Source organism: Anolis sagrei, chromosome 3 (assembly GCF_037176765.1).
Source record: "Anolis sagrei isolate rAnoSag1 chromosome 3, rAnoSag1.mat, whole genome shotgun sequence".
NCBI lineage: Eukaryota > Metazoa > Chordata > Lepidosauria > Squamata > Dactyloidae > Anolis > Anolis sagrei.
The window spans coordinates 16,044,121-16,071,163 of record NC_090023.1 but is presented as its reverse complement, the minus strand read 5'-3'; the positions used below and the strand labels follow the sequence as shown (position 1 = coordinate 16,071,163).

General features: G+C 40.5%; 1 protein-coding gene across 3 annotated transcripts in view; it reads left to right on the top strand.

Annotated features, from left to right (window-relative positions):
- GRM5 (glutamate metabotropic receptor 5) overlaps positions 1-25,332 on the top strand; it is a 302,516-nt gene extending 277,184 nt beyond the window's left edge. For 2 of the 3 annotated variants that reach the window (XM_060771130.2, XM_060771131.2), the window contains exons 9-10: positions 7,472-7,567; positions 16,121-25,332. In XM_060771130.2, the coding sequence (XP_060627113.2) occupies positions 7,472-7,567; positions 16,121-16,964 (940 nt within the window). In that variant the 3' untranslated portion in view covers positions 16,965-25,332. The remainder of the gene's footprint in view (positions 1-7,471; positions 7,568-16,120) is intronic. The other variant, XM_067466512.1, reaches the window with a different exon arrangement.
- Positions 25,333-27,043: the final 1,711 nt, after the last annotated feature.

Sequence of the window (27,043 nt, the reverse complement as noted above, 5' to 3'; positions counted from 1 at the left end):
ATAAGACCGGGCCCAGGACGAAACCCTGCGGTACTCCACTTCTTTCCAGGAACTGTTTGTAAATGTGTATAATAATTAACCTATATTGGACACTGTATTGCAGGTGTGGTCTGACCAAGGCAGAATAGAGGGGTAGCATGACTTTACTGGAAGGAGAATCCATTATCATCAAGTTTTTCTTGATATACAAGTCAAAACTCTTTTCTTTTAATTTAAATCCTCACCAGGACATCCACTGGCCATGCTAGCTGTGGAGTTCTGGAAGCTAAAGTCCAAATTGTATCTGCTCAGGTGACATCACTCCTTCAATATGCCAACTGTTGCTTTGTTTCAATTTGGAATTAGCAATACCATCTTGTCAGAGCTTTTCTTCTGTCTGCAATATGTTCTGACGGTGCCCTGTTCGAACTGGTGTGAGGCTAGTTTTATGTCAGTTCTGATCCCCTTTGAATAAGACTTAGAAACTACCTCATTGACAGTGCCTCTGTTCAGGGAAGATAAATGTGAAACGGTGTCAATCTGCTCTTATCCAGTATCCAGACAGACCTTTTTAAACTCTCTGCAAGATTACCACTTTGGGAACATTCATTTCTGCTTGCATAAAGTGCTGGTTGCAATTACATGCAATTGTCTAATTATAATTGCATTATTTTGTTTAAAGAAAAGGTTGCTCCCATAGATGCAACTAAATAGTGGAATAATGAAACACTAAGCTTTGCTTTAAATTAAGCCTGTTGAAACAACACCAGTGTGTGGAACACTCTGTATTTTTCTCCTTAACACTTGTGTGAGATGGCAAGGTAATGCTGTCATTCTGGTTGTGCTAAAAATCCATTGGAAAGGAGATATAATTCTAATTAGGGAAACTGTTCTGAGATGTCCCCCCTCCAACTCCAAAATGATTTGTAGGTTGGTAAAGTGGAAACAAACAGGGTCAATTTGTACAATCCCATTGTATTCCACACTTGCTAAAGGATGCCCACACTCCTTCTTCAGGCTCAAATGGGCTGTTATAGGGACAGAAATTCATCCTGACCATGTTATAGAGAGAGGTTAGGTAAATGGTCCAAAAATAAGCATATTTACTATACATCTGGTACCTGAATGAGTCCAAACAATGAGTGTTGTTGGGTTTTTTTTTCTTTTTGCTTAAAGCTCCTGTTATCAGTAACAACCTATAAGAAGTATTTCACTGTTTGACATAGAAAAACTGGTGGCATCCATGTTAATGAGGCAATAAAAGCCACACTAGGGGTCCCTCCAGACCTATGAGGTAGCTCTTCCTTACAGGTTTTGCAATGCTTTTACAATGTCCAAGGTGCTTAACCTACTTTGAAGGTAGAGTTCAGCACCATGGACAACACCATTAAAACCCTTCCAGATAGGCCAAATATCCCAGGATCTGATTCCAGGTTTTCTATTTATCCCAGATTATAGTACCGACTCATATAATCCAGTTCAAAGCAGAAAACCTGTCTGGAAGGGCCCTAGGTTTTAATGGTGTTGTCCATGGTGCTGAACTCTACCTTCAAAGTAGGTTAAGCACCCTGGACATTGTTAAAGCAATGCAAAAAGGCAGAACTGCACAATATATGTGCTGCATGCGGTCCACCAAGGCATTTTGGGTGGCCCAGAGAGGCTGCCAATCCCATTGGTTTCCCTGCCACTAGTCATTGGAGTTGTAAGATTATAAAGTATTTAGCCTTCTCTTAAGCCTCATAAAATTACAAACCCAAGAATATGTCCCCAGAGGAAGCAGGTAGGCTTTGAGCACACCTCCTGCCCATGTGCCTGAGTCCAGCGCATATTTAGGCCAACCACTAGGTGGAAGCAGACTGTCAGGCCATGGGGCAGCAGGAGGGGGAGGCTTTGATGTGCCACAACCACTAGCAGACCCAAGGAGGGAGTAGGCTCTGATTGGATACAGCTGCTGCTGTTGAGGCTGCAGCCAGCCCTTTTGAAGGGGGAAGTGCTTGGCTCTTGGGGCCACAGGGTTTGCCTGCATGTATCTTTGAAAGAGGCTGCCACGCAGTGGCTAGGGAGGAAAGGAGGCACATGAGCTGACTTTAGTGCGTAAAGAGACTCCATTCTTCAGAATGAGGGGACAATTGGAAGAGAGCTAGGGATGCTTTAAGTGAACCATATCCCTTTGGGGCTGCAATAGGGAAGACAGAGGGAAGAATTGTCAGGGAAAACATTTTTCTTGCCTTCCAAAGATTTGGTTTATTTGCAAAATAGTTTCATTGTTCTTTATACCCTTACTTGGAAGAACTTCCTGACTGTGAGAGCTGTTCAGCAGTGGAACTCTCTGCCCAGGAGTGTGGTAGAGGTTCCTTCTTTGGTAGCTTTTAAGCAGAGGCTTAAAGGAGTGCTTTGAATGTGATTTTCCTGCTTCTTGGCAGGGGATTCGACTTGATGGCCCACAAGGTCTCTTCCAATTCTTTGATTCTATGAAAGGGAGGTGCAAAGAAAACTATTTGTGGTCTATTTTAATTTCTGCTTTGTCCTATTGCCAAATTGTGCAGGCCTGTTATTATGGATTCATCACACCACTGACAAGGAATCACTGGTGGCCACTACTTACAAAAAAGTTGGGTGTGCACAAGAAAGTATGTGGGAAAGGAGGCAAAGCCCAGAGGAGCAGAACAACTCCCTTGAATTTTATTTTAGAAAGGGCTCAAGGGGCTGGAAAGAGGGTGTTGAGAGCTACATGAATTAAAATAATAACAATAATAATAATAATAATAATAATAATAATAATAATATTTTTCAGGCTATATGGCCATGTTCTAGAGGCATTCTCTCCTGATGTTTCACCTGCATCTATGGTAAGCATCCTCAGAGGTTGTGAAATCACCTCTGAGGATGATTGCCATAGATGCAGGCAAAATGTCAGGAGAGAATGCCTCTAGAACGTCAGGAGAGAATGCCTCTAGAACATGGCCATATAGGCCAAAAAAACCTACAACAACCCAGTGATTCCAGCCATGAAAGCCTTTGACAATACAATAATAATAATGACAACAACAACAGCAATAACAATAACATCACCTTCCTCTTCTCTCTTGATTGATATTGAGACTCATAGTCCTCATTTCCCCCGCCCTACAATGTAGTGTTGTTGAGGGTGCTGTGATCACTATGAAGCCAATTTGGAACAGTGTCAAGGCTTTAAGGGATTACTGTGACTTTAGCTTCCTTCTTGCAAGTTCAGTCCGTTTTACAATTTCACGTTCTTCAGGGCTGAGACATTAGCTTCACCCAGAAAAAGCTTAAATCAGGTATGACCAACTTTTTGAGATTGTTAAATTGCAGCTCCTGTAATCTGTCACAACTGACTGTGTTGGCTAGAGATGAGAAATAGTGCCAAGTGCATCTGGAGAACAACACTTGCCTGTCTTTGCTTTGATTATTCTTTACCATACTTATTCTCCCTTGTCTTGCTTTTATAATGAAATACCACTATTTCAGCAATCAAACACATGACTAGAGTTTGGTAGTATATGATATAGTAATCATCTTCATAGGAACCCAAACATGTTTTAATTTAACATTTTCCCTCCTTAGAGAAAATACCAACTGATGCTCTTATTCTTCAAAGAGAGTCCTCTCGGGGCATTTTTTGCTTCACAGACTTAAAACAGGTTTAACAACTGTGTTTCCAATAGATAGACCAGAGCAATCTTCTCTTGCCCGATGCCTTCTAAATATTTTGAACTCTCATCAGCCCCAAAAGAATGGAAGTTGGGGACTGTCATACTTACAGATTGCTAGGTTGGAAAATTTCTGGTAGTGGAATATAGCCATAAATGGTGATAACCAGAATTCTTAAGATGGTTTGAGCAAATAATTACAGCCACAAAAAACGGAAGGTTGCCACAAATCTGAAGTACAAATATCCATTTGGGACCTTGAAAGAATTCTAAAAGAGTTCTCCTTTGGGCTACTCACAATACACAAATACAATGTCATATTCTTATTTAATTGTCATGGCAACATCCCATAGAATCCTGGCATTTGCTATTTAGGGAGGAGGTATTATGAATTCTCAAAGAAAGAGGAATCAAACTTCACCAAAGTACGAACCCAGAATTCCACAGGCTGTTCCCATGGTAACTAAAGTGGAATATAGCACTATACAGTATGTGTGCAATGGGAATTGGCTTTTTGAAGAAATTATGTATACATAGCAGACTCTAGAGGAAAAAATAAATAAATTGAAATAAGAATTTCAAAAAAACAAATCCAAAAATAAAATGAATTCACTGTCAAACAGCTCTAACCATCAGGAAGTTCTTCCTAATGTTTAAATGGAATTTCTTTTCCTACCATTTAAATCTATTGTCCCATATCCTAATTTCCAGATCAGGAGGGAAAAAAATTATCTCATCCTCAGTATGACATCTTTTCAAATATTTAACCATGACTATCATATTCTTTCTCAACCTTCTTCAAGGTATATCTACACTGCCCAAAATGCATAATTAAGCAGCATTAAAAATGCCAGTTCGAGCCACATTTTGAGACCTCACGCAGGTGCAAAACCCTTCCTCATTGGTGGGGGAGTGGCCATATAGACCCACCGTGCTGACACCAGATTGGCACAGCTGGCAAGTGTCTCCCTTCCATCTCTGCTTCCATCTCTGCTCTACACACACATGCACACAATCCATAGAAAGCCACTTTACTGTTCCTGTAGGTTATCCATTTCCTTCTTCACTCCCCTCTCCAAAGCCCTGTGCCATCATCAGGATGGTGATCCCAGATGGCAACCTTCACTGCCTCAACACCCACAAACATTCTATTATTCAAGGAAGACCTGGCATTTTTTAATCCACATATAAACTGCATTAAAACATTTACCCTGGGACAATCCGCTTTGAGAATGTGCCAGGGTAATGCAACATCTACACTGCATTTTCTGGAAGTGGAGATGGGTCCCAAGTTAAACAAACCTGGCTACCTTGTATTGCTTGGAACCCAAATCTTTGATCGTTTTGGTCACCTTTCTTTGGACATGTTCTAACTTGTCAAAGTCTTTCCTAAATTGTGGTGCCCAGAACTGGACACAGTATTCCAGTTATTTATTTAATCGTGTCAGGAGTGAACCAAACAGTAGTATTGCACTAAAAACAAACAGACAAACAAAGTATTCCAGTTGAGAGCCTGGGAATGTTCAAGCTCCCGTATGGTGTAGTGGATAGAATGCTGACCTGAAAGATAGAAAATCCAAGTCCAAATCACACCAAGCCACAGAACTTACTTGATGTTCTTGAACCCATCCCTCTCTTCTGACCTGGCTAGAAATAGAAGAAAATATTCAGAAAATGGTTGAAAAAATTACTTTTTGATTCTTTCCTGATACCTTTACTCCCCTCCCTTACTGAGAATCTATACAAGAGGAGAGGACTTGCATGACTGAGTTTTACTTCCTTTGTATTTTTCAGTGGTTTCAGCTGCTGCCCAAGCCTTCTGTTTTTTCATTCATAGCAGGAACCAACCTGTGTTAGTATGTACAGATACATCAGTTGATCTTTATTGCATGGTTCTTAGTTGCAACCTGCAATCTTGGCACCACTTTACACAGACACAGCTTTTTTTTTAACTGTTCCAAAATGTTACTTCACAAATGCCACTTGGTCATGCATTCTGAATTCATGCTAAGCTAATATTTCAGTGGACTGGGATGCATTGGCTTGTCACATTAGTGTTTTGGAAGTTTGAGATTCTTAGTCAATGTTTATGACATTGTTATGTTTAACTCCAACAGTATTTATAGTTTTGCTCTTTGGAATGCAACATGAGCACCTCAACTTTTATTTTATTAAAATAATATAGGGTAAAACTAGAGATTAGACAAACATGCATGCACAGTGTACAGACACTTATCCAACATAAACGGGCCAGCAGAACATCAGATAAATGAAAAAGTTGGATAATACTGAGTCTCCTACTGTTACCCATCAGATGTGGTACTACACCCATAGAATACTAACAGGGACTCAAAGTGTTAAGACAAGGCAATGCCCCAGTGCTAATGCAGCCCAGCAAGAAGTGTCTGGATGCAGAAGAAGAGCATGGAAATCACAGAAGGGAGGAGGGAGGACGCTTCCACTTCTGGTCATTCCTCTTTTCCCTCTTTCCTCCCACCTTCTCCTCCTTGTCTTGCCTTTTTTACTTATTGGGAATGGGGAGAGAGAGTTAGGGAACACCCTTTTAATTGAAGGGAAAATTCTGGAGGAAAAGAGGGGGGTGTCAGATAAGAGCATCAAATAAGATGGAATGTCGGATAAGTGAAGGTTGGATAAGTGAGACTCTTCTTTTCCACAGTAGGATTTCTTCAAAGATAAATACCTCTCCAAATCACATGTTATGGCAAACAGGTGTCTTTAACCCCTTGGGAGAACCCCTGTACATTTATCATCTAGTATAAACTTAAGAAAAGATGGCAAAAATAGCAAATTCTGCCTCTGTAAGTGTTGGGGGTGCATGTTGCAATTTATCATTTAAATATAACTCTTGAACCCACTTGTTTTAGGCTAGAAAATGCTTTATTTAGAGGACATGACTTCTGGGGCTCTAATTTGCCATTTTATGAGCAAAACAATCATATTTAGGGGTCAGGGTTGAGGCCTAAACCTGTCCTAACATTTAATGTTTCTGGTAATTCCTTTCATTAATCCTTTACATTAACATCAGTAGATGAATGGTCTGATTATTACATTGTCTTACTTAGCAACTACAAATGCAAGCAGAATGTTTATGTGCATGCTTAAAAAACATACAAAGTGGACACTGCCTGCATATGAACAGGCATCTATTGAACATGGTTTGCACTTTCCACATATATCACATGCCAAAAGTCCAATTATAATAAGCAATACAATTTGGAAGAAATGTTTGTCAGGTTACAATGCTTAAACTTTATCACCCACTGCTCTCTCTCTACAATTTTTGCTCCTTTTGGGTTCACAAAGTTAAGCATGCTAAGTGCAAAATACATAGTTGAGGGAAATCACATGCCATAATAAACAGATGTTTTTTTTCACCTCTGCAGAATACACAATAAAATAATTGCCTGCTTTGATCCAAAGAGATCCCAGTCTTCTATTTTCAGACCAATTTGTTAAACACAAGTGCACAGTCAAGTTGCACTCATGAGACTCTGCTTCTGGTAGGTTCTTTGGATGGCTCACCATGGTCAATGCATGCACCTTCCCCTCCTTTCTTACACACCTCCTTTACAACAGGGATGTGATTCTCAACGTTTGACCCCGGAGATATTATTGGCTTCAACTCTCAGTATCCACAGCCATTGACCTTGCTCTCTGGAATTCTTGATAACTGAAACCAGAACCATCTTTGGAAGAGAGAAGGCAAAGGTTGAGAACCACCGCAGTAAGGTTAACTCCTGAACAGACAGTCACTTCTCTCTGTTTTTGTTGCTCCTGTCCTTGTCATAATTTGTTAGGTACAAAGGCAGGAAGCTGGCCCAGCACAAGTCCGAAATAGAGTGTTTCACTCCAAAAGGGAGTATGGGAAATGGTGGGCGAGCGACAATGAGCAGGTAAGCGAAAGCATGAGTGTTACAGGTGTCCTCCCTTTTGTCGGGGGGACAGTGTGAGATGTTTGTCAGCCCAAGGTCAATCCCTGGGCCTATCTCCCCCTCTATATGTGATCACTGTACATCTCATACAAAATGTGTGTAGGAGTGTGGACATCACCTCTTTGTTTTAATGTTGTCTGCCCTGCAACCAGGGATGGGTTGAACCAGCCTGGCCTAATCTTATTCTTGCACATGCTTGATTTGTGGCAAGGGATGCTTTCTACAACAGCTTGTTTCACAGCAGGCAATACATTTGGCTGCATGGAGAATATAAGCATTACCACCTAATGTTTATAAATCGTGCTGTTCTTCATGGCAAAGGAGCAAAGGGGTAGCTTATGGGGGAAAGTTGGCAATGTTACTTACGAAAATAGGCAGGATTTTCCCTCCACATCCAATTCCGCTTCTTGTCTGTTCTACACATTTTCCCTACCAAACAGGGGAGACTCTTTGACAAAAAATTGCTCCCTGCTGTCATCCATTTGGACTATCTGTGATGGCCAAGAAAATAGCATTAGTCTTCAGCATGTCTACCTTTTGCCTTCACAGCCTTTGAATTTGTATTGCTGTCCCTGGGGTACTGGTAGCTTTACTGAATTGCGCTCTGGCATGTAGAGCCTGCAGGGAGTGCTGAAAAAGATGCATGCTTTCAGAGTGGAAACAATGCCTGAACAACCAGAGATTTGCCACTAAAAGGCCACCAAATTTTTATGATGACAATCAGAACAAAAGATTATTCAGTCTGCATTGTCTCACAAATGAACGCAATCACAATCACAACAGCAAGTGGCTTTTATCCATCAAGAAAGATAATCTGTTCCTTCCAATTGTGAACATGAAAAGCTTTGCAAAGCAATTTCCTTTTTGGAGTATTGTGTGGTTTCTGGGTTGTATGGTAGTATTCTAGCAGCATTTTCTCCTGACTTTTTGCCTGCATCTGTGGCTGGCATCTTCAGAATATCCTCTGAAGATGCCAGCCATATATACAGGCAAAACATCAGGGCAAAAATGCTTATAGAATACATCCATACAGCCCAGAAATCATACAACACCCCAGTGATTCCGGCTGTGAAATCCTTCTGCAATATAATTTTTTCTTTGTTACAAAAGGTTACATTCAGTCAGCCCTCCATATCACAGATACCATATCTACAGATTCAACCATTCTTGACTTGAAAATATTCCTTTAAATATATACATTTGCAAAAACAAAGCTTGGTTTTTCCATTTTATATAAGGGACACAATTTTGCTGCACCCTTGTATATCATAGGAGTTAAGTATCCGCTGATTTTGGTATCTACGGGAAGTCCTGGAACCAAACTTTAGTTGGAACCAAGGCCCCATTGTATATCACCTTTCGCAGATCGTAAATGAGGTTTACTGGCATCTTTGACACACTAACAAGGTGGTTCACAACAATACAAACTATCGTGGTACTGCCAAAATTGAAAACATACAGTTAACACTAGAGCTTGAGAAAGATATTTTTGGAAGAAAAATGGGATCTGGCAACTGTAGTTTAAAAAGTCTTCCAAGCTCTGGTTAAAATCCATTAAAGGTCTGCTGAAATGTAAATATCTTAGCACCCAGGTCCAAAATATAATTTTCCAATATTAAAATAATTGGGTATCCTGTTTAGAACAGGGAATTTCTAAGCTAGATCCATTTCCCAAGGCAATGAGTAGAGCTTAGTCTGTGTTGGGAGAACCTGAAAGAAGCACCTATCATCTCTACTCTCTCTGCCATAATGCTAATATGCTACTTTCAAATGCCTGAAGGAAAAATGGCAACAGAGAACCTATGGTGCTTTTCTTCTTGAAATTGATTTATACATGTCTATATGTTAATTCCACTTTTGGGAATGGAGAGAAAGCGATGAGAGAGATCTCATACTGTGGGTATATATTTGTACTCCATCGCTGAATTTTTTTTCCTCTAGATACTTCCAACACTTTTTAGAACCTAACTTCCCAAAACTGTCTGGCAAATTCTAAACTTTTGAACTGCTGTCTGAAGAACAGAGTGCCAAAATACTCCTGTATTTTGTCTAAGCTAAAGGACATCCTTATTCATTATACAGTATTTTCAGCCACATATACTCCAAAATGCTCAATGTGACATCCTCCACTTTCTAGTCATGTGCATTCAGGACCCACCTTGATCCGTTTCGTGTCCCAGCTTTTGTTGGGTGCCTGATCCATTTTCGTCTCTGCCTCCCAAAATTGGGAGGCCATATATTTGACTTTTTTTTGTTTGAGCCCAAAAGATCAATTTTCTTTCGGCCCATTATTGGGTGGGGGGACTTCACCCATAAGCCCAAAGTTTCCAGGCCTACTAGTGCACAATTTGTCCCTACACACCGGGCTTGCAGGGCCTCCAGCTGTGCACCGAGTAAGGAGCACTCCTTATTCGGCGCTCAGCTGCAGGCACCCTGGTGCTTTTAGTCTATGTGTCTGGGCCTGTCAGGGCCTGCAGCTGAGCGACGCGTAAGAAGCACTCCTTACTCTGCAATCAGATGCAGGCCCTGCCAGGCTCCAGGCAATAGATTCGAAAAGCAGGCTTGCAGCCACTACCTGCTCCCGCCTGCCTTTTATATGATTGCATTTTTGTTCCAGGAAGGGCTTTTCCATATTGTGCCATCTAAATGGATGGAATGAAATGTAAACATGAATCAAATGAATGGAACAAATTTCAGGCCCATGACTACCACTTTCCCAATTTGATTCTTCTCTGCAAACTTGTGATACAAATTAAGTGGGGAAAAAATAGTTACTGATCTACAGATGCACACTTAAAACATCATGGTTAAGTAAAGGCTTGAACTTGGGACTTCCCAATCCTAATCAGAAATCTCAGCCACTATACTGTAGTGATTCTTGTGTGATATTCATTCAACTAAACTTAAGTCAAACATAAAAGTGGTGCTTATTTATGGATGCCAAGATGGTGGTGAGTTCTGAGTTGTTCAGGTGATCCATTCAATGACTGTTTTCCATTTTTGGCCTTGTTGGGGTGAAGTAATATCTGCAACAGTTGATCTCATCCACACATCTGTTCTGGACTGAACAGCAGCTTCTGTTTGTTTGTCAAGCTCTGGATCTCCATACAGCCCTCCTTCTCTCTAAATCTCCCCCACCCACCAACCCATCCACCCCCAGTTTCTCTTGTTTCCTCTTTCTTGTTGTGTCTCTTTTGAACTTTAACTAGATCAGTTTGTTCTGAAAAAGCAATTTAGTTATTGAATACAGAGCAACTTGTTGGGGTAGAAAATATATGCAGACATTAATTAATCTATCTCTAGATAGTACAGCTTTTGGGGGAAATATATTTGTCTCTTCTCTCTTGTATGCACAATCTCCATTACCTCTGAGGATGCTTGCTATAGATGCACGTGAAACGTCAGGAGAGAATGCCTCTAGAACATGGCCATATAGCCCGAAAAAACCTACAACAACACAATCTTCATTTTGTTTATTATTTTTCCTCACAGAAGAATTAGTATAATAATGCTGCAATAAATTCCATTTTGGTAAAGCTCAAAAACAGCCTGCTAGCTAGAAAAATGGAGTAGGATTGGGGGTGGGGTTCCATTTAGATGGAAATAAATGTGTCTAAAATGAATGGGGCTTCTGAAACATTTCATGCAAGAATCACATAGGGCAAAGTTTGTTCCAATGACTATCACTTATAACAGGGTTTTAGCAATGTAATTATGTAGTCCTTAATTTGAGGGGTGTCTTCACTACTGCACTTCCTGAACCTTTTGTGAAAGAAATGTCCTTATCTTCAATACATATAGGCAAAGAAGGCAAAGAAGGGGGCAGAGATACTTTATCCTCCAGATATTCAGTATTACAACTCCAGTTTCCTAAAACCATTGGCACTGTAGGCTAGGAATTCTTGCAGTTGACATTCAGTTCATCTGAAGGGTCCATTTGGAGAACTGGCATTAGAAAAGAAGAAAAAAGTTGGCCTTCTTCACACAGGCACCAAGATTTAACTTGCACAGTTATAATTATTTCCCTTCCATACTAATGTGGGCAACATGGGGATAATTTAAGATCTACAGCTCCAGCAACTTAGCATTGCAGACACAATGCTTCATTGAGAATGTAGGTTATTGGTGAATCAAACATGAATTATTAATCAGTGGCTTATTTGTTGCATTTAATTAAGTCAATAATTTCAAGATGAAATCATGGTACTGCTATCAAGAGCTCTCTCTGTTTTGACAGCTTCATAAAACATCCCATTGCATAATTGATTTTATATGATGGAAGGGGAACACGATTAGTGGGCAGCTGACAGTTGATTGTTTCTCATGCTCAAAAGTGCATTGCAATCAACATCATAAATGGATTGGTCTCATATTGGTGCAGTGCCTGCCATGTCGTACTTTCCATTGGTTTTCTTTGGAATGATGGCCTCAAAAGGAAATAAGTTGCTTTGCCAAATCGGTTTTATGACATGGTGCAAAGTCAAATCTTTTCATCATAGAGGATGTGAGTATTAGAGAGACAGATTAGTTTTCCTTGTGGCATAATTTCCAAAATATGTTCACACAGGGAAACATCTTACCCCATTCCCTCCCATCTTTCCCTGTCTTCTGGAGTGGCCAGCCATCCCACATGCTTATTGCACCATTCCCTGCCTTTCCCCTTTTTTCTGCCACTTTCTGCCACTTGGAATTAGGTATCACCCAACTCCTGAAAACAGCTTCTAGGATCCGTTTCCATGCACTGCAGAAACAGAGTGTTGCAGAGTCCCACCCGAAGTGCCCTTACATCATGTGATGATTTCCGTGTGCTCCAGAAATGGAGCTACACAAGTGTCCCTTGCAAGGAAATGAAGCCAGAAGTCTGTCTGATGAAATCCTTAGTAACTAAGAACAGTTAGCCAGAATTTTCCCAGGACACTCTACTGCCTGCAGTAGAGAACAAGATGGTGCCTTTTCCCAATATGGAAGAACTGGTGGTTTAACCTTCCTCAACACTGGTGATACAAAGGAAGGTAGCCTACATGTCATTTGTTACTGTGTATCTTCAAGTCATTTCTGGTTTATGGTGACCCTAAGGTGAAACTATGGTGGGTTTTTTCTTGCAAAATTTGTTCAGGGCAAGGAGGTGCTTTTGCATGCCTGTGATGCTCAGCAGCATGACTTGCCCAAGGTCACCCATTGAGTTTCTGTGGCTATACAGGAATTTGAACCCTGGTGTCCTAGAGTTCTGTTCCTAAACCAACATGCAAACCATGACACCTCTTGGAGTCTACCTAAGATCTGGAAAGTAGCAGCCTCAAAGGAACAGTATAAACCATGTACTCATCCCACCAAGCTAAAACTGTCCTTGTAATGGGACAAGGTACAAGTGGCATGTTCAGAGGAATGCTGCAATAGCCACCTAAGTCAAATGCCCTAGCATGGGGCAGAGCCCAACTGAAATCTTATCAATAGCATCAACCTCCTTGCAGAGACAGAAATTATAGGATGTCTGTTCTCTTCTCTGAGAACCTATCCTACATTCAAATGTCTTTGTAGTCCAAGTCTGATGTAATGATAAAGAACCATATATAAGAAAGGTCATCAAGAAGGGCTGTCAACCTTTTTTCATGTGGACAGCAGGCTCAATAGACTATGATGCAATCAGTGCTTGGAAAATGTCCTTTTGAGATCATACCACCTAGAATCCTCAATGGGTAAGGCCTCTTAAGAACTGTGCTCCAAAAATTGAAAATTCCAAGCTCTAGATTTAATCTATAGCATTTCTGTCCAAATCACGTCTGCCTCTATACACATAAAATAATATGCACTGATTTTATGCAGATCAGCAGCCTCTTTATTCCTGTTTTTGGGAAGATCGGTTTCCTCTTCTTAGTAATGCAGAAGTGAACACCTTAATGTTTGAGAAAGCATGTTGGATTTCATGTTATTTGTCATATGTCATTTCTGGGTTCCACCTTGAAGAAAAAGCCAGCGATGGATCTGACTGGCTCTCATATAAAACACTCCATCCCGGCTGCTATGGGTAACATGAGTGACAAATGGTTCTTGAGGCCATAGTGAACAGGGGCAGAAACAAAATTCTCTTTCTGCCTTTGGTTTTCTGGAAATGCTTCCATTGTTTTATGACTGATGCACTTGGGGGAAGAATAGAGGCTAAATGTGCTACATGAATGTGACATGAGGAGCTGTAATGAAACACACATTGGCTCACATTCTATATGTTTGAGTGGCAAAATGCCCAGTTTCTGATTGCAGTCTCCAACTGGAGACTCAGTCTGACACCACCAGTTATTAAATGTCACACTTCTACAGAGTCTAGCAGGTAGTCTGTAATTAAACAGTTAGCTCCCAACAAGACCAGAATTGTTGTTAACCAAAAGATAATATCATCTGAGTATTATAAGCTCTCTTTTTAAATAAAAATAAACAAAATCTCAAACTGCAATTATAGTCAACAGGTATAACATTTGCTGATTTAATTATTCACAGATGTAATTACTATGATCTCTCTAGGAATCTCTAGGGCTTCCAGTGTGGCTCTGATTGACCATCAGAAAGTCCTGGAAGACCTAGAGTTTCCTAGAGAAAACATCTGTCTAGAATTTTGCAGTTGTGTTTTTTCCATTTTGATGGGGGTCCTATGCACTTAGCCTCCACAAAAGTTATGAGAGATGTGTAATGGAATTGCTTATCGCAAACATTAGACAATAGTGCTCCAAACACCATCAAGGTGGGAATCATGTTCCTGAATTATGTTCAGTTCAGGATCATTCCAAACTCATTAGGAAGAATAGTAGAACTCTCTGCCCTGGAGTATAGTTGTAAAAACACCCAGTAAACTGTCCCCAAAAACAAGCATTTGCAAAGGTAATTTCTGTCACCCTCCAAAGCTTGTTCTATCCTTCTTTGGAGGCTTTTAAGCAGAGCCTGGATGGTCATCTGTTGGAAGTGCTTTGAATGCGATTTTCCTGCTTCTTGGCAGGGGTTGGACTGGATGGCCCACATCTTCCAACTCAATGATTCTATGATTTTATGGTTCCATTATTCAGAGATTTCAGGGCCAAAACTTGAGCTCTAGAGACAGCTCCTGGTAATGCTATTGAAGTGTTATCCATGGAGTACCACAGATGCGCACTGCATGTCATTCATACACATGTACAGACAACATATTTTCCTGATTGGAAAATTATGACAGAAATTTTAGCCAAAGGGAACATTCCTTGATCAAGGAGAAATGAAGGGATTGGTCTTTCTTACTTAAGAAGATAGGATAAGGAATTTTTAATCTAGCCTATGTATTTCCGGCCAGAAGGTGGATGAAGACCAGGGCAGCATGTGAGCTCTAACATTACACAACCACTGAAAGGGACACATAGAAAGGCAGAACAAGACTAATTTTGCGTTGATTATTTGATTGACTGCTTTCAGGCAGCGGGAATCCTTTGGGTAAAATGATATGTTCATTTCACAGGAAAAATAGATCCTGGTAAAAAGCTAAGGAAATGTCTAAAGAGCAACATGTTCACTAACCTTTGTAAAATAATGCAGTAGAAGGAAACTGTGAAGTTATTGTTGTTTTGATGGAAGAGGCCAATTAAGTCTTGCAAATTGTTGCAATCAGTGTTCTGCTAGCTGAGCTGGGAATTTCCTTTCATCATGCCTAGAGCTGAGACAACCAAAACTGGAGACCTGAACCAATATGGAGATGCTTCATGGACACTGGAAACTTAGAGCCAAGCCCTAAGACATGAAGTGTAGCTCCCATTAGTATTAGACATAGAGCCAATAGGAGGAATGGTGGAAGTTGCAGTCCAACACTCATTGAGGGCCTCATGATTTCTATTCCTGTCTGCTCTTATGACCTAGCACCCATTCACACTATATATTGATAGTGCTGCAGTTTAAGTGCCAAGATAAACTCCCATGGAATTCTGGGATTTGCAGTGAAGGGAGGTATGTTTAGAATTTTTAGCTAGATCATTTCAGTGCCTCACAAACTGCAAACTACAGAGTTGCCATGACAATTACAATAACATCATAATTGGTTATTGAGATTGCCACCCTCTGAAGACGTTTGATTTTTGTTCTTAAAATGCATTGAAGCAGGACCAGCCATAACCTTCCTATGGTCTGAAGCACAGACAAGCGGTCCCTTTGACATTACACATTTATTTAACACATGCATTCCACTTCAAGTGTGTTAACTGTATTCTATCAGATCCGAGGGCTTGTAGTTTGATGAGACATTAAAACTCTAAAAACTTTTTCAAGCTATAGTCAAAAAATGCTAAGTCTACTGATACTCATAACTGAAGAGAGACTTTAAATTCTTGGGTTGCTGTAGGCTTTTTGGGCCGTATGACCATGCTCTAGAATGCTTCTAGGACATGGCCATACAGCCCAAAAAACCTATAACAACCCAGTGATTCCAGCCATGAAAGCCTTCAATGATACTTTAAATTCTTCTTCACTCATTCCTCTTTCTCTTCTTTACTCTTTTCCATGTTGCAGTTCCAATGGGAAATCAGTCACTTGGGCCCAGAACGAGAAGACCACGAGCAGAGGAGCCCACCTCTGGCAACGACTTTCTGTTCACATCAACAAGAAAGAGAACCCCAACCAAACAGCTGTCATCAAGCCTTTCTCCAAAAGCACAGACAGTAGTCGACACAGCAGTAGCAACACTCTTAGCCCAAACTTTCCCGATACCAGTGCCAAAACACTATACGATGTCTCGGAGGCAGAAGAACACTACCCAGCTCAGTACCGAGCTCAGACCCCTTCCCCTATCAGCACGGTGAGCCAGCGGACTGCCTCGCTCAGCCGAACTGAAGACGATGCCCCAACGTTCCAGTCTGAGCAAGCCCAGCAGAGCAGCTCCTCCCAAGGTTCTCTTATGGACCAAATCAGCAATGTGGTGACACGTTTCACTGCCAATATCAGTGAACTCAACTCCATGATGCTTTCCACTCCAGCGCAGGGGAGCATGGGGACAACTCCTCTGTGTTCTTCCTACCTGATCCCAAGAGAGATCCAGCTTCCGACCACCATGACAACTTTTGCAGAGATACAGCCTCTCCCTGCTATTGAGGTCAACGGAGCATCCCAGTCATCACGCAAGCCATCTTGCGGCAGCGTCAAAGAAGGTCCTTCAATGGAAACTCCAACAGTGGCAAAGCCAGAGCTGGAAGATTTGGTGGCTTTAACGCCACCCTCTCCTTTCAGGGACTCTGTTGATTCCGGGAGTGCTTCGCCCAGTTCCCCAGCATCTGAATCTGCCCTTTGTATGCCCTCCTCACCGAAATATGACTCACTTATTATAAGAGATTATGCTCAGAGTTCTTCTTCTTTGTGAATGTAGTTGACATTCAACCCCGGATCTCGACAGCTTCAGGTCAATAGGGAGGGGAGGCTAAGCCTCCGGGTTCTCCAGTGTTGATAGACACAGTGAAAGTAATGGCTCATTTTTGGGGGGAAATGTGGAAGAGAAAATAGAAATGACAGATGGATTATGCTCTTTCCAACACACACATACAAAATAAAACTTTTAGCAGATTTTTGTGGCCTTAAAAACATGGGCTTTTAAAAGGAAAAGAGAAACACAGCTACACACACAGACACACAGAACCCATTTCCTAGGGCTTATAAAGAGTCTCTGAAATTACTTACATACTAAGTGCTTTGCATTAGTGTCTACGATGACCCTCTCAACACACCCTGTGGTGAGGCGGGAGGAAAGGAAGTCAAGGTTAAGCAGTTGTCCAGTGTTTGTTTACTTGGATTCCTTAACCCCTAAGTGAACCTTGACCTTTTATCAAGACATGAAAGACCAAAACATTGAATGTACATTTTCTAACAGACTTTTAAGACCTGGGACCAAACAATCCAGCTCCTATTTTTGTGTGTGTGTGTCCATTGAAGATTTTCATTTTAAAAAAAAACAAAGATCTCAACCCATATTAGTAACCTGTTGTGTAACTACGAAACTTTTTGCTTTGGCGAAAATGAGTTACGTAGATGGCGGTGGACCAGGCGTTGATCAACTCAGTTCTTGCCGTGTTGCAGCCGTTGACAAAAGTCACCGAGGGCTTTCCAACAGACATTTTGCCCAACAGATATGTTTATGAGGGAATCAAAATGAAATCTCTTCAGTTAAGTATCTAATTTCATTTCTTTGTTAACATTGGATTCTCTTCCAGAGCTACAGAAATCAAGGAGGATTTCCTGACTATTTCACCATGTTGCCAGCCAATAATGGAGTAGCAAAAAACAAACAAACAAACAAGCAAACAAATAACAATAATAATAACAATAATATTTTGTGGAGTGCTGTTTTATAATTCCCAGATCAGGGCAAATGCTGAGGTGAAGATTTTCTTTATAGTGACATTGTGGAGCTATAGCTATGTTTCCAAGTGAGATTCATGCATTTTTATGGACAATTCTTGCATTGATGTTGCCAGCTTGAAACTTTGATCAGGCTCAAAGTTCTTTTGTTATGAAAGAGGACAACCATTTGGGACTGTTCTCCTGACCAGCCTCTCCAAGGAGGCAGATAGACAATGTAAGCACCTTCCCATCAAGTCCCTCCCACTATGTCTTTTGATTGGGAGACAAGAGTACCAGCCTCTGTCAATCAGAGGAAACTGCAATACAGGAGGCTGTGGGCTCCCTCTAGTTCAGTTCTCAAGGTGGTGTGGCTAAGCGGGTAAGCAGAACATAGGAATAAGAGCCTTTTGGATTGAAATTCCCAGAATCCTCCAGATACAAAGCTGGGGATTTCTAGGAGTTGTAGTCCATAAATGTTACCTTTCTAAACTTTGGGAAGCACCGTGAGTATTTCAAAGTTTTTTTAAAAGCTTTACTAGAGATCCTCCCTTCCCGCAATACGCACAGACAATGTTTATTTTATTTTATTTTATTTTATTTTATTGGATGTTTTAAAGGCTATGTTTCGGTTTTGTTTCCTCTCTATATTTGTTCATCATGGATCGTTCAGAAGAGTGAGCAAAGGTAGGAAATGCCTTTGAGGATGTGTTTGTTACCTTAGAGTCCACTTTCTTGTAAATATAGGATTGGAGAGAAGCTGCTCGAAATTGCCTAAGCATAGAGACTGCTTTACATAGCCATCAGTTTTGGTGGACCATCCAACATGTGGCTAGAAGTGTGGATGTTAATCACAGGAGTTGCCCAGGTAAGTCCAACTCTAGGAACTGCCTGAAAGGCTGAATCCGTTGATCTGAGATGAGAGCTTGAAAAGGAAACTTTGGGGTGGGGGGGACACTATAGCACTCAGAAATCCTGCAGACTGACATATTGTGGAATTTGTCAAGCAAAGGGTCACTCTTCTAAGCTCTGAATGAAGTCCCCAGTGGAAAAAGGACAGAGACAAGCAAGAAGCACACATACCTATATCACATCTACATGCATTATACTGGGCTCTCCATATGGAGTCAGGCACAGTGAGGTGTCCATCTCAAATAGGATGTGCTGGAGAAGGGTAAAGAGCACCTTGGTGTTGGAAAGGTGTATACAGCATGTCACCAGACCTGTGTCCTCCTAAGTTGGTAGGCTTCTCTCAGCTTCAGTAGAAGATGTTGCACTCCAGCATGCTGTTTCATGATGCACTTGAACTCTCAGAAATTCTGGCTTATAGTTCTTTTCCAAAGCTGCCCACAGGATGAAGACATTCTTCATTCTGTCTGCTGCCAATCAATTTTATGGGATGATACTATGAGAGATGTTCCCCTTTCGACTAGTCCAAAAAAGGACTATAATGTCTCATATTGAGAGTATGGTCTCCTGCAGGCATTGTCCAGTCAATGAAAGTGTCTCTAAATGAGAAGAAGGAAGAAAATCATATATCACATACCATCCTTGATGAAGTGTCTGCAGGTCCCTGAAAACTGCTCACTTGTCCCGAGTGCCCAAGGATCCTGGTTAGATCAAAAGCCTGCATACTTTTTCATTCACATATTGATCCTCTTGCAAATGTTCAAAGGAAACTATTCCACTGTTACAGAGTGATTGGTGGCACATACACACCCATCAAATGAGTCAATTATTTTATATTATGCCTTTCTCTCAAGAGTTAGAGTCAAGGTAATTTATACAGTACAAAAGAGATACAGGTACAGTATGGCCACTATATAGAACTTTGTGTGAATATGCAAAACAGAGAGCAATAAGGAACCTATTGAACAAATGATTTATTAATTGGAATACTTAGGCATTGCTCTATGGCAAGCATGGACAAGCTTCAGCCATCCAGGTGTTTTGGACTTCAACTCCCACAATTCATAACAACCTACCAGCTGTTTGGATTTGTGGGAGTTGAAGTCCAAAATGCATGGAGGGCCAAAGTTTGCCCATGCCTGCTCTATGGTAAAGTTCTGGTGGACGAATACTACGGAATCACTTGGAGAATCTAGTAAATGGCTAGAGATGACATACTTTATCAGATGCACGTAAATGAAACTGCATCTGCATGTCCTACAGATGCAAAGTTTGCGCTGTAGAACTATATATAACTAAAACATGCAAAAAACTAAAGTTAAAAATGTCTATGGAATTAAGCAATAAATTGAAAGAATATTCTCATATTAAAAACAATACACCACTAAAACTGAAAACTTATTATATAGAAGAGCACCATATATTTTGAATTTAGAAATGGGGCAGATCTGCTTGCCTGAAAAGGACAGTCACTCTGACCAGTCTCAAAGCTTTAAAGGGCCCATAAAGGGAAATATTGTCCTTCGAATAGCTGGAACACAAGCTATACAGGGCTTCACAGGTCATCATACCAGCACTTTGAATTTGACAAAAGCTTTCAAAGCAATACAGAAGAGCTTCTAAGATAGAAAATACACAGTGTAGTACATAGCAACAGACTCTTTTCTTTATTATAGAACTATCTTACTGATTGGCAAAGAAAGGCAATTTCCTTAGTGACAGCTTACTTTATTCTACAATTCAGAATTCCAAATCTGTATTGTCTATTTTCTTGGACACACATTCAGTTAATGAAATAAGATCCAAAGGTGCAACAGATTTGATCAGTGTGACTTATGTGTGTATCCTAAAATATGCCCCACAAGCCTTTCATCAAGAGCAGTAGAACTCTGCCCCAGAGTGTGGTGGAGGCTTCTTCTTTGGAGGATTTTAAGCAGAGAATGAATGGCCATCTGTCAGGAGTGCTTTGAGTGGGATTTTCTTGATTCTTGGCAGAATGGGGTTGGACTGAATGGCCCATGAGTTTTCTTCCAGTTCTATGATTCTATGATTCTAAGTGTAGAAGAATTCATGTCAGTTGTTGCTTAGCAGTCAAGTTGGTCTGTAGAGGGATCTCTGAATGTAAAAAGCTTGAAAATGACTTCTGTGCATGACCCCATCAATTAAAGTTAATATTCAAAGCAACAGACACCTAGATTTTGACAGCCAATCTTTACAAGTTGTGATTTCTCTGGATTGCACCATGTGTGAGATAATTACTGTTTTTAATGAGGTGTCTATCTCCATTCCTGGTGATAGCTCAAGGATAATTTGTGATTGTTTACTCAAATGACTGAGTGCAGGAGCTGAGATGTTTCTCAACATGTTCTGAATAATGAGAATATCATTAGCCATTCTCTTCAGGTGTTTGGATTAGAGTTTGATTCAACTGAAAGGTGGTAGGTAGGTTTCAGCACTTTCTCATGTTGGGACAAAGGAGAACCTGGGCAGTCACATAGTGACATAAAGCCCAAGTTATGGACTGTGGCTTGAGATTCCCAAATGTCAAGGCTTCCTTGTGAACCTGATGATCAGCACTGGGAAAAAGAAGTCTTCCATTTGCGCAATGGGATCAGAGATGCCTCATTGTATGAGCAGCAGGAATGTGAAACAATGTCTACACCAATAATGTCAACTTTGATCAAGATTCACTTGGGTCTAGCTTTTCACATAGAATCATTGAGTTGGAAGAGACCTCATGGGCCATCCGGTCCAACCCCCTGCCAAGAAGCAGGAAAATCATATTCAAAGCACCCCCGACAGATGGCCATCCAGCTTCTGCTTAAAAGCCTCCAAAGAAGGAGTCTCCACCTCCACATGATGAACACTAATGCAAGCAGTTTGACATTACCGATGTGCTTGGAATGAGACAACCCCATCTTTACTAGATGTTTACAACATCGAGTGTGGGGATATATCACTACTACATTTACAGAGTTTTCCACTCCACCATCATTCAGTAGATTGTGGCCATGATACGCAGTTTATGTGCAGATGAAAAACACAGAATCTTAGAAATGACTGACAGAAGCATAAGAATGATGTGATGAAAATACAACTGCTGTGTAGCAATTCGAGTATTAGAAAATTTGGTATTGGGGATGGAGAAAGAGTGAGGGCAGCAAAGGTGCAGATTGGGGCCGAGGAGCTAGGTCTCTGAGGTGGCTAAGGATTGTAAAGACAGCTCAGTATTATTGGAGATGATGTGTTTTTACATTGATCCCACAACATAATAGTAGCTCAAACATAGACAATGCTATGTCTGCTGCAGTTACTGAGAGATGGATAAAAAATTGTGAGCCATCCATTAGACTTTTGTACAAACTTTAAAGGGTTTCAACAAAAGTCCTACTTCCTTTATCATGTATTGAGCATTATGCTAACATTGATGTAGGTTAGAAAATTCTTAGAAGTCAATCAGAGAAAGACTGGCTTTTTAATTGTTACCTGGTAATTGGATGTGTGCATCGGAGCCTTTGTTTTTATAAGAAAACCTTGGGTTGCAGATGTAGAGTTTAGAAAGCTAAGTATTAGCTAAGTATTATTGAACGTCAACTTGTGGATCGGAAATACAGATTGTATTCTGAATGTAGAAATCATCAGAATGTAGATGTTTCTTCGTGATCACAAATGCAAATTTATTTTGTGTCAAAAGCATTGCATACATAAGTATAAAACTGATAAAAATAGAAGGAGCACAAGCGGCCAAATAATTTTTGACCAAAACAAGGCAACAGCAGTTGCATTGTCTGTAGCTTTAAACAATTCTTCCTCTGTACATGAGGCAGGGCATTGTGGACAAGCATTCAGATACGGAGTTGTTTGTTCTGCTCCACATTCACACAAGGTGGAGGATTCTTTGATTCAAGTTTGCCAGGTTGTTGTTTGATCTGCCCACTCCACTTCTGAGTCTGTTCAGGGACTTCCAGGTTGCCCATTCTTGGTTTGCCCCTAGAGGCAGCCCCTTGTGGGGACCATCCAATTGAGATTTCTTAGTTTAGCTGCCCAAAGGGATGCTCTTGCTGTTGCTGGGGAATATTAAGAGGAGTGGTGGTTTGCATGAAGCTTTCCCTTGATTTGAGTCAACTGGGAGGAGGCTGAAAGCCACGCAGTGGTTGGCTTTCACAGCGTTCAACCTTATTTCACTCAGTTACCAGCAACTTACTGTTGCACATCAGGAGATGGAGCAATACAAGCTAACTTGTAGAGTCTATCAACAGGTGTAGGTCTGAGACATCCTGTGATTATTCCATATGCTTCATTCAGTGCTATGTTCACCTGCTTTGCATGAACAGACTTATGCCAAACAGGGCAGGCATACTCAACAGCTGAGTAAGACAAGGCCAGAGGTGATGTTTTTATTAATTTTGGGTCTGCTCCCCATGCAGTGCGAGTAAGTTTCTGCAGGATGTTACTGTGTGCAGCTACTTTGTGCTTGGTAAACACCAAGCATGCAGTGTTTCTTCAATGTTACTGTTCGATCTAAGGTGACACCAAGATATTTATGATGGAAACAGTGTTCGTGCTCTTGACCTTCCCAGGTAACTTTCAATTTCCTGTTGGCTTCACAGTTATGTCAGTGGAAAACATACACTTGTGTCTTGGCAGGGTTAGTTTTCAGGTGGTTATTGTTATAGTAGCTGAAGTGATCTTACAAGGCATTAGTAAGTTGATTTATTACTGTTTCAAAGTCTTTTGCTTGTGTTATTAGGCCAAGGTCATCAGCATATATAAAGTGCTTTGTGAGTGGTGGCTGTGGCTGAATGAATGCAAATACAATGACAGGAAGCATATGAGATGTCGCATACATTTGAGGATGTAAGTTGTTGAGATTCCCACCTATGTATTCTCAAGAATAAAAATCTCAAATCTGATCAGAACATCAGGTTCAAAATTTCCTAAAACAACACAGCATTGATGTTTGAAATTATGAATGTACCATTTTGAAGGTATTAGTGTTTCTTCTTTTCTTTCAGACGAGTGAGTTCACAGCAGAAATACACGTTGAGTTACAAACCTTCATTTTGGGTATGGCATGAAAAGTAGCTGGATACATGCAAAAAGTCAGCTCTCCACCTTTGCTGGGGTTAGAGGCATAAGAGCTCTCATGAAAGTGAAGGAAAATTATTATACATACAAATTCATCTCAAGTCCAAATGCATCTACATCAACTCAGACAAGATCGTTGTGCAAACCTGTTCTATTTCAGTTTCATTCAGCAAAGATTTGGTTCAAGATTATGTAGGAGGAAACAAAACCTAATAAACTAGCCACTCTATCTCTGTTTATTTTATTATTATTATCTATTTATTTTTTGGTTTTTCAGACTTTTTAAAGATTAACAGGAAGTGAAGTGAACGGCTGAATCTTTCAAAATATATGAAAATATCATTTCCAGAAGAAGTCACTGAGATAGGCATTCATCTTAGGCAGCAGGAGAAAATGAAACAGCCAGTGCTCAACATGAGCCATGGTTTGTTTGTTTTATGGGGACAGTTCTATCTGTTTGTCCTTATTATGGCTGGTGGATTGGCATGGGACAAAGTTTGGCCAGTTTGGCTAGATGGTGCCCTGGGTTTCTCGCGGGGTTGAAGGGGTACCACTCTTGGTTTTTGCTGGCATGTTTCTTGCTCATTTGATGATGTGCTAGAAAGTTCAACATAGGGCACGGGGCGAGCCCTAAAAAGCAGCTCTTGATTCTACTACAGTTTCCTGATTCTCACTTCAGGACTCCTCAACCGCTGCATTGTCCACAGAGAAAAAGCACTCCTGGGCAGCTGAAGGCTTTGATTGAATTTTGCAACTTTGCTTTTACGCAACAGCTTCCCCCCCCCCCCCCTTGCCCCCTGCACCCGAACTATCCAAATCTCTTCAATTTTATACTGTGAAACAGAAACATATATACCAATTGCTTTGTGTAGTTCAAAACAAACGTTGCAAATCAGTGAAGGGAATTAAAATATATATATGTATATGTTCATGTTGGTGAGGAATCAGTCTGCATGACCAAGTCTATCTTGTCCAAATAAGGAGAGCGCCACAATATCGGATGCAGCGCCACCTTGTCAATACCAACCTGCTCTGATCTGCCAAATGTGAACAAATATACTATGTATATTATGTGTACTAATAGGATTCAATGGCAGCTGCTGGTGATATTTGTATAACTAGAAATCTATATAGGATATAGACGTTTTAGAGAGACGGTGCCAATTCTAAACAATATTGTGTGGGCTACAAGTGCTTGTAATTATTTTTTAATTTGCTAATAACTTATTATGACAACTTGGTTTTGGAACATTCTGTGAGTGTTTGGGGTTATTTTTTTTTAATTTTAAAAAAGTTGTTGCGCTTTAAAAACTATTAAAAACAATAGAGAATGTAAAGTTATTCTTTTGATGTGAACTGAGACTGATTTTTCATTAAAAACAAACAAAACTTTAACCTTTTTATCAGCTTTGTTTCTGCTTTCTTACGTGTACTTAAAATGTAATTGATCTTGAGCATTTTAAGGAACTACGTTTGCTTGTTTCTTGGTTGCCTACTACATCATATTATAGTTGGTGTTTATGTAGAGTCAGGTACTTTTTGAACAGTATTAAAACAAAAACTGTGATATGAATTCAGCTTGGGTTGTTCTTTTGAATGTATATTTTTGTTTATTGAATTTATCCGTTCTCGCTTGGGGATCATAGAGAACTCTTATTTACCCTACTTAAATGTCAGTCAAAAACAACATTTTCCGGGCAGTTTGTATTATCAATCTATATAAATAAAAATGTCATGTCTGTTTATTCAAAACCTCAAATCTCACAAACTATTTCACTGATTGCTTTGAAATTTTAACACAACGTAGGATTCGAATAGGTGCATGTTTTTATGTTTCCAGATACCTACTATTATATTGATGTCACATCTGTGACAGGTAAAAATATGTTTTTTCTAAAAAACAGCGCCATCTGTAGGACATCAAAGCAACAAATGCTATACTACATATTTTACTATACAATTTCAGTCTTTCCGAATGCATTGCTACATTGAATTTTCACAGATTTTGATTTAGTTTCATTTTTATTTCATTGTGTTGAATTGAGATGTGCCATTTACCATAGTGTTCTTTAGGTGAGTATAGTTTACTGTTGTCCTTCTTCACTTCGGTGCTGCTAGCTCTGCCCTGAAGGGGGCAGGATTGCATAGGGGCACACAGTAGGGACGGGCCTTGGAGGTGCGCCTTCACCTTCCTCCTTCAATGCTGCTTCTCTGCCTCACTCTGAAGTTGTGCCTGGGGGAGAGGGAAAGGGAGCGTGCCTTGGCCACTCACCCACTTATCTTTGGGCAGATAAGGCAGGCCTCACCTCTTGGGCTCTGTGTGTTTATTTGGTTGCGCAGACATGCACATCACACCTCCTCCGTTGGGTTTCTCTAACTTCAATCCCCCCCCCCCTTTTAAACAGCCGTCGCTGTCAATCATTGTCTCATCTGAGCGGGGTGGGATTTCCTCCATCCTTCCCTCCTCCAGTGTCAACACCACCATCAGGAATGCCCCCGTATATTCACTGGGGCTCCTATGGGTGCCCTGTGTCTTTCTTTAGGCCCCTTCCACACAGCTGTATATGATCCATATACATAGCAGTCTGGACTCAGATTACCTAGTTCAAAGCAGACATTGTGGATGATCTACCTTGATGTTCTGGGTTCTATGGCTATAAGGGAGGGCCCTAAGTCTACACTGGCATATAACCCACTACAAAACAGACATTGTGGATTATCTGCCTTGATATTCTGGGTTGTAGATGTCCTCATTCCTCACATTCCTATGACTCCAAATGATATGCCATTTCTATTTAAGAGATTGCAATTCCCAATTCGATTGGCCTTTGCAATCACCATCAACAAAGCTCAGGACCAATTTTTAGAATTGTGTAGTTCAGATCTAGACACGAATTGCTTCTCACATGGACAATTATATGTTGTCTGTTCTTAAGTCAGCAAACCTGACAATTACTATATCTGTGCAGACAGTGGAACAACAACAAATATTATATACCCACAAGCATTGTGAAATTCTCTTTCTCTTTTCTTTCTTTTCCATTTAACCAGATTGGACCACAGCAATGCATGGCTGAAGACAGCTAGTAAAATATAAAAATGTAATAATCA